At 42.9% G+C, this 8,570-nt stretch overlaps 1 protein-coding gene across 1 annotated transcript; it reads right to left on the reverse strand.

Moving 5' to 3' along the window:
• Positions 1–1,871: 1,871 nt before the first annotated feature.
• On the reverse strand, positions 1,872–2,516 carry LOC124353260 (neutrophil collagenase-like). The gene has a single exon (XM_046803192.1). The coding sequence runs from the start codon at positions 2,514–2,516 to the stop codon at positions 1,872–1,874; it is 645 nt and encodes a 214-aa protein (XP_046659148.1).
• Positions 2,517–8,570: the final 6,054 nt, after the last annotated feature.

An 8,570-nucleotide genomic window follows, 5' to 3' on the forward strand; every position in this document is an offset into this window, starting at 1 on the left:
AATCTCGTACTCTCCATCGCTCAAATCCATTAGTGGAAAGACGTCGCATGATACGTGCGGAGCTGCACCGCTAAGTGAAAACATTACGCACTAGAAACTTTAAACACAAGTGACCGCAGACTACTGAGTCTTCAGACTGTTTACGCTCATAGTTATACTGTACGCTCACCCCTGATCCAAAGAAGATACGAGTTCTACCGGCGGTCTCAGATTTCCAAAGCTGTCAAAGTAGTACACTCTGTTTCCGAGTTTCTTATAACAGACCCAGTGCGGACCTTCACCGTGGGAACTGTCCAGGTTAACTATGGCCGACTCGTACTGCCGCGGGGTCTTGGGCAGTGTGTCCCTCATGTAGACACCTCGAAAGTTTGGAATATTGAGTAACCTCGCATAACGGATCAATTCGTGGTTTGTTAGAGGTTATCGGTATCGAGATTGTTGTTTTTTTACAACACCTCTTCTTTTTCCTCACCCCACCACCTCCCCTCTTTGGATACGGTTTCAGGTAGAGCCCTCTGCCCTTAGGTTTACCCCTCCCTCGTTTTGTCTTTGGTTTTTTTCTTTCTCCCACCCCCAAACGCTGTTTTAGCTTTCATGGCTGCTGTCACTGCTAAGGCCGCAGCCCTATCTCCTACACTAGCGTCTCCCGATTTCACCCTTTCCCAAGCTCTTTCGGCCAATTCCTTGTCGGCCTCTCGCCGGTGTTCTAAATCCATATATTTAGAGTACGCTATATCGTGGACCTTCAGGCACGATCAAGAGGGTTGATACCCCTATCACCTCTAGCCAACCTCCGTTCAAAAAAGGTTCCGGGCTCGCAGTACTGATAGCCGCCGGGAAGGTTCATCAGGTAACGCTTCCACAGCACGGTTTATTACGGTGCCTACAGCAGGCAGTGCGTCTTTCAGTACGCTGGTCACTATACCTCTACCCCGCTTGACAGCTCGTTTCACTCTGTTTGAATTACGCTTGTGATTCGCCATTTATATACCGTATCACTTTATACAACTGATTGAGTTGTGATTCACGCACACAAGTAATCTGCAGTACGTCGAAGATGTCCGCCTCGGATTTCGTGACAGTACCGGTAAACTCGTCAAACTCCAGCACGTAACTGTCTGTTATAAAGTAAATACGACCGTTTTTATATCTGAAACCTCCCTTTATGTACCCCGGAACACCAGAGAATACGCTTGAGGTCATACCCAACATGGTGCCTGTGAGTGTGCAGTCGTTCAGCTCCACAACAAACTTGTTATTGACGAAGACGTAGGTTTTACCCATATTACTGTTTAACGCTGCATTGACCTTCCTAACTCTGGTATGTACGATTCTGCTAATGGGTCTTTGATTGGCAATCTAAGTGACGGGTAATCTATAACGTATAAAGTTCTGTGCACAATCATGACTACATCTCCGTTCGGTCTCTTGTACACGGCTGAAACGTTAGTAAAGTCTGACTGTAAGAAAGTCAACCACTCCGTAATTATCAGAGGATTGGTAAACTCCTCACGCGTTCTATGGGCTTCGTTCAGGCTGAGTATCCAAACGTATTTACCGTAAAACGCGTACAGTCTATTTCTCACTACTAAGAACGTGTTGAGTTTGTGTCTTAAATTACAAATGTCCAAATCTGTAGGTGTAGGCGTGACCTCTATTGGAATAGTGGTAGTCGATGTTGTCGTCGTAGTGGATGTTGTAGTGGATGATGTTGTGGACGTGGAGGTTGAGGTGGTAGAGGAGGAGGGGACCGGCGGCCCGTACAAAACCTGAATTGCAAGCTGATCGTCTCTGTCCAAATCAAATTCGTACAAGTTGTTGATACCTGATGGTGGTTAATAGGAAGGAAACATTACGGATCGTAACACAGACTAATGCTGAAGACCGAGAGTGTGGCCTATTTCATGGACCATCACTAAAAACAAAGAAGTCTTCTCTGGTGCGGGTATATTCATTGTAAAGTCCCAGTCCTCTTCGAAATCAAGGTGTATATCTGATTGGTTCAGCCATGATCGAGGGAGAAAGGCGTGGCCGAGAACGCTGCCTGGACCGCCAAAATCGTATGTGCCAGTGCTTTTAAGGTAGTATGCCTTGTGTTTCCTAGGGAAAATTACTACCATTATAGTGGGATTACTGTAACTCCTACGGAATTCGAGGGCAGAGTGTTTGGAGTACAAAGAAAACGCTCTTTCAACGATGTTAGCATACTGGATGCCAGAGCCAATCATGTTCCACGTGATCTGAGTTGAGTTCCATTTAACTTGTGGGTTCACGGAAAACGGGGCTATGCCTTCGTCCGACTTACTGCACCTGGGTATGTCCATCAGCCTCAGCCTCTCTTCGTTTTCAGATCCGGTCACCTGTAGTCCAAAGACCTCCTGGAACCTCGTAACGGCGTCCTTAATATTGTTAGTCAGTGATGTTCCATTGCTGTTGAGATAGCCGTATTTCTCTAAATAGGTCAGGGTCATGTTTACTGCTGCCAGGTGGACCAGTACAATTACAAGTAACCGCATCTCGCCAGGTTCTAAAGTAAACTGACGGTAAAAATGTCAGCAACTCACATATAAATAAAACCATCACGGTCTCGATCTCACCCTGCTCACTGGGTCCCTAAAGTAAGGGTCAACAATGTTGAACCTGATCCACTCGCTTTTGTCGGTCACGTTTATAGCGTCTAGTGGTGGGGCCAGTGCTTTGTACATCTCGTAAACAACCTCACTCAGTACTCTCACCAGGTAATTAACGGACACCGCTTCACTCATTTCGGTAGGATCTCCTAGATTAGTGACTTTACAGGCTCCCGCGTTCCAACTTGGCCCCGCTCTGTTCATGGCGTGTTCTAGAAAGTATTTGAGATTAACAGCTTCACCCTCGTATAGAGGCTCTTCAATCTCGCTCAGACGCTTATGTCCAAAACTCCAGTAGCCGCTTTTCACCTTAGGTAGAAGTGAAAGTGCCCTATCTACATATCGTTTAGTCGTAGCGTCCGTAGGCTCGACTGGCCATCCAATCATGCAGAGTCTGAAATTATTGAATGTAACGGTAGAATCTGTAATACTCTTGATAGGTGTAAGGGTACGTAGTTATGACAGAGTGACAGCGTCACCCAGTCCCACACCATCGCCCAGGTTGATTATTCTTTTCTTTTTAGCGTCTGTTATCTCAGTATCGAACGTTAATGTTCTTTTATTTACTATTCGCAAGTTGACGGCATCCGCTTCGTTCGTGGGGTCAGCTACGTTAGGTATTCTATTATTTCTGGCATCGAGTTCATTCGCATTCAGTGTCTTGAGCATAGACCGGGTCATATCTGTTTTAGTGCCTTTTAATTTCTTGTCCAAAGTCTGCAGGTTTACAGCGTCTAGACTTTGTACGGGATCCCCCACATTACACATTCTTTTTTCTTTAATGTCGTAATTACCGTCGGCTGTTGTGCTGAAACCGAACCCAGGAGGACCTCATTTACTGGCCTCGCCACCGGTGCGACCAAACTTGTCCACGCTCATTTCGAAACTGTACATTACGTGGTTTTGTCTATACATTTATACCAGAGCTCTGTATCTGGCGTTACCACTACCGCTTATGAGTTTTAGCTCCCTCAGCTCTTCTACGATGTTACAAATCTCGTTTTTATGCCCCGTATTACCGGCCTCAGCAGAGCTTACTAACACTCTTAACCTCTGACACAATTCATTCGGTTCGTCATAGTACACAGGGTCAGGACGTGACAGGTCCTTGAAACCCATACCAGTGTGTGTTTTGGGGAATAACTTTGAAATGACGAGGTCGTATTTTGTGGAGCTGTTACGGTTTATGTTGCTTTTATAATGGTAACCTCTTTTGTGACCCTGTGTCCACTTCATTATATCCCTGTAAGCGTTCAAATCGTTTTCGTCGTACTCTTCCTTGAGTGGTGCAGGTTTGAAGAGCAATTCATAAAGACCCTTTGTAGGCGTGTAGTGTACGTCATCTATGACTATACTGTCGTCATTATCGAAAGTTAACGGTTTGTTCTCGATCATTAGTGTACTGTTTTCGTAGCTTGGACCGTATATGGAATCAATCTTTCTATTACTAGGAATGTCCTTCATTAGTGCCTTCATGTACTTGACAGTCAACGCGTTCTGGAATGAATCTTTGATCCACTGTGAGGCCTCTAGCTGACCTTCGGCCGTGGAGAGGGCTGTGCTTACATCGGGTACCGTGGTTTCCAGCACTTTATTGTGTACAGGTGATACTGTCGGAGAAGACGTTACGGACGAGAAAACCTCGTTGGTTCGTCTTTTATTCCGTCCTCGTCATGCTCTTCTTTTGGTTCACCTTTAATATCGGGGTCCTTGATTTTCTTTCGCAGTTCCGAGAGGAGGGGTTTGTACTGATTTTCCAGAAGTTAGGTTTCTTGTTTGAACTCCTTGTACTTTCGTTTAATAGCTGTTCTCAATTTAGATATCTCGGCCGTAAGCTGTTTCTCGTCTCGCTCCATTATTAATAACGATGACACGTCCTGTTCGTTGAACACCTATATACACTCACTTTTCAAGGTAGTTTGACTTGTCTGAAGAACATTGCTCGTTTTTTGTATTTACGAAGGAAGTGAATGATTTCACAAAGTGACGCTTCCGTACTCAGTTTCTTGAAGTATACCGATCTCGGTATCTGTACCCGTGGCCGTGATCTGAACACAAAGGTTCTCTTCCAGCCGTCCCTCCACTGGGGGATCTCGGCCACTGTATACTTGTCGTTCTCTACAGTCTTATCCATAAACTGTGCGATGGGGTTTCTTACTCTACCGTGTATGTGAATTAGGTAAGAATTGAGTAGCCAGAACTCAAACGGATTGGCTCCTGTGAACCGCCTCCACGCCTCCAACTGCTTACGGTCTGTAATGCTATACACCCCGTCCCGCAGACTTATTCCGAATCTGTCGCAATATATGGGCACCGTTAGTAAAGCTGCCTTGAGGAATTCGGATGTAAAGAGGCTCTGACACAGATTGTTTACGCCTGCAAACAATTTGTTCCTCTCACCTCTCGGCATTCCGTCAGGAACCGGGCCGTACGCTACGTTGTAGCAGATGTCACTGTAACACTTTGATGCCAGTACTTGTCTGTAGATTATAACAGGTTTCCTAATAGGTATAGTTTGCTCCGTGAGAATGATGTAACGTGAAGTGTGAGGGATTTTACAACCGTACTCTAACATCTTTATACAGACTTGGGCAAAGTATATACCACCGTGCGCGTTTCTCAGCGGTACAAGCTTTCCGAATTGGTCTGGAAATGGTCTGAATCTAGACAAGAGGTTATGTGATTCCCGCACAGTACACTTTAACATGTCTTCGTGGTATACGACGAGTTCGAATGGTATACCTTTCTCCTGGCTCTTTTTCAAAAATTTTATCCAGATACCGCGGTTATAAAATCGTTCGCTGGACGAAATCATTAACAGAATTGCAGGAGGAAAGGTTGCACTGTACCGTCCTTGGCGTTTGTGTCTCCAACACCTTCTATTGAAAAGGAAACCATGTGGTGGTCTTCTGCTACATTAATTACCGCAAAATTTTTCTTGTCTGGGTAGTACCATGTAAACAGATTTGAATTGACTTTGTGGAGTCTCTGGTCCAAGAACCCTCTTATATCGTTATAAGTGTTGATCCTCACCATTATAGATCTTGAACAAAACTGTCTATACCTACGCGGTACCTTCCTTTATCAATGTCATCGTCCTTGCTTATGACTATAAACCCGTGTCTGTCCTTCCAACCCATACTGTACAACTGCTTGAATTTTTCCAGGCCCATGTCGGTATTTACGTGATCGCTATAGGCGTAACGCAAGTTTATGTCGTCTTGTTTACACAGTATTATAAAGTTGGCATTGTCCCTGATAACCTGTTTAGGTATGTGCGTGTACGTTTGCCCGAGATAGAATGTGTCTATGTTCTTGTGTCTGCCCATAGGGAAGTAGGGTAAACCATACAGTCATTGGCACTAGTACAGTCATTGGCACTTTGTAATTATTTTGTTCATTACAAGATTTAGGTTGGCAGCATTGAATGCCAACATAGTTCATTAGATACTCTTAACAGTTCTCCCCAATTGGTATTGTGATGTTTGCAGATAGACTGCACGTGGTGTCTGGAAAAATTATTTTTAGTATAGGTAAGCTTTTTCTGTTGATCTTCTTGTGAATTCCTTTAGAGTTGCTTCTCTGTACTATGTTATTTTCCCTTTGATAAGATAAATCTTTGCAACTAAGACAATGATAGCTGTAATGTAGAAGGAGTTGAAACCATTTTTGATAGGTTTTAAGTTAAATAACCTCAAAATCAAACCTGCAAAGGGGGTGCCAATGACTGTATGTTTAAAAATTATGAAATATAGTCATCGGCAGGGAGTGCCAATGACTATGTATTTAAGAGATTGTTTATTTTAAGCCAAAATAACATCTTTCGAAGTATAAAAACAATGGGCTTTTTATGAATATTGTTATTGTTTAACAACTCAATTTGAAACAGTCATTGGCACACATATATATTTCTCGTTGGCATGCCAATCACTGTAACCTAGCAGTGATTGGCACTATGTCAATGTATAGATATTGGCATGCCAATAAATAACTTTTTTCTTTTCAGATCACCAACGGAGTTCAAATTATGCCTAAATTCTCTTACAAAGCCGATTCTCTTGAGGCAGCTTTACAAGATGTTAGAAATGGAATGACCAAAAAGGCTGCAGCAAAAAAGCATGGTGTTCCTCGGTCAACTATTCAGTTTCGGCTTAGTGACAAGTTTTCAAAAACACAACTTGGTCCTCCACCTGTACTGACGAAGGAAGAAGAGGATACACTTGAAAAATGGATCAATGACTGCTGTCGGAAAGGTTTCCCACGACGGAAAGAAGATTTGCAACTGAGCGTTCAAGAATTCTTAATACAAAATGAAAGACCTAATCCTTTTAAAAACAATCTTCCAGGCCTCGGTTGGTATCAAGCATTTTTAAAAAGGCACCCTAACCTATCCTTAAGGACTCCCGAAGGAGTAACTTCTGCAAGCTCATGCGTCAGCGAAAACGATATTAAAAATTGGTTTTAAAACTATAGAAGACATTTTGAAAGAAGAAAATGCGGTGGACGTTTTGAAAGACCCGACTCGTGTTTTTAATGGCGATGAGACAAATTTCCTACTGTGTCCAAAGGGTTCTAAAGTTTTAGCTCCCACAGGATCAAAAAATGTTTATGAAATTGACAAGGGAAATTCAAAAGCCGCCATTACTGTGATGTTTTCTTTTTCTGCTTGTGGGCGAATTGTTCCACCGATGTTAATCTATCCGTACCATAGATTACCATCAACAATTGTAAATTCTGTACCAGACTCTTGGGGTATTGGTCATTCGAACACTGGATGGATGAAATCCGAAGTCTTTTATGAGTACATCGGTAATGTTTTTAATGCACACCTTGAAAAAAACAATATCACACGGCCAGTTATCCTTTTTGTAGATGGGCATAAGAGCCATCTTTCCTATCAGCTAAGCCAACTGTGTTCTGAGTTGCAAATAATACTGATAGCCCTATACCCAAACGCTACCAGAATAATGCAGCCAGCAGATGTTGCTGCATTTAGACCAATCAAGTCAGGCTGGAAAAAGGCAGTGTTTAATTGGCGTAGTAACCACCCGACAGACGCTTTAACTAAGGAGAATGTTGCACCAATCCTGAAACATGTAGTGGACGAGGTCAAGCCTCAAACACTTACTAACGGATTTAGAGCCTGTGGCTTGTTTCCTTGGAACTGCAACTCAATTGACTATACAAAGTGTCTTGGTAAAACCCAAATGAAAATTGTACCATTAAGCGGTAAAGATGTAGTTACCTTGGATCAATTCGAAGGGATTGTAGGAGACGAAATGATAGAAAAATTCCGCAATATAGAGAAAGTTGTGTCGGAAAATAATGAACCTCCACTGTTTTTCACACTATATCGAGTGTGGGAGGAGTTTTCCAGAAATAAGCAACCTCAAAAATTTGGTTCGCCACATGCTGTCATGGAACTAAATCCACACTCTCCAAAAACTGTCACTGATGTATGTGTGCCAGATAGGCCTATTGTCAAAGATGCCACACAACTGATGTTACAAAAACAACAAAACTATGATCCTGAAATTAATTTACCTGCACCAGATGTCAGTGCCAATGCATTAAAAAATGACACCACATATCTTCAACAATCAAAATGTGAAACAATGTACAACAATGTAAATGTAAAACTTGACCATAACTATACAACACCCGAGAAAAAGTTAAGTGAAGGTTCACGTGTTGCGCTACATGCTTCACAAGGCATTGCCCAAGCATCTGGAAGCAGTGGTCCAGCTTTGGCTGATGTTCTCGTGTGGCCCGAAACTCCAACCAGAAAAGGCAAAAGAAAAACAGAAAGAGTACCTTACGTTGTTTCTTCGAAGAAATGGAAAATAATTTATGAAGAAAAGGAAGAAAAAAAGGCAAAAGAAGAAAGAGCCAAGGCAGAAAGGAAAAGACTACGAGAAGAAAAGAAGTTAAGTAAAGCCC

Source organism: Homalodisca vitripennis, chromosome 1, assembly GCF_021130785.1.
Source record: "Homalodisca vitripennis isolate AUS2020 chromosome 1, UT_GWSS_2.1, whole genome shotgun sequence".
Taxonomy (NCBI): Eukaryota; Metazoa; Arthropoda; class Insecta; order Hemiptera; family Cicadellidae; genus Homalodisca; species Homalodisca vitripennis.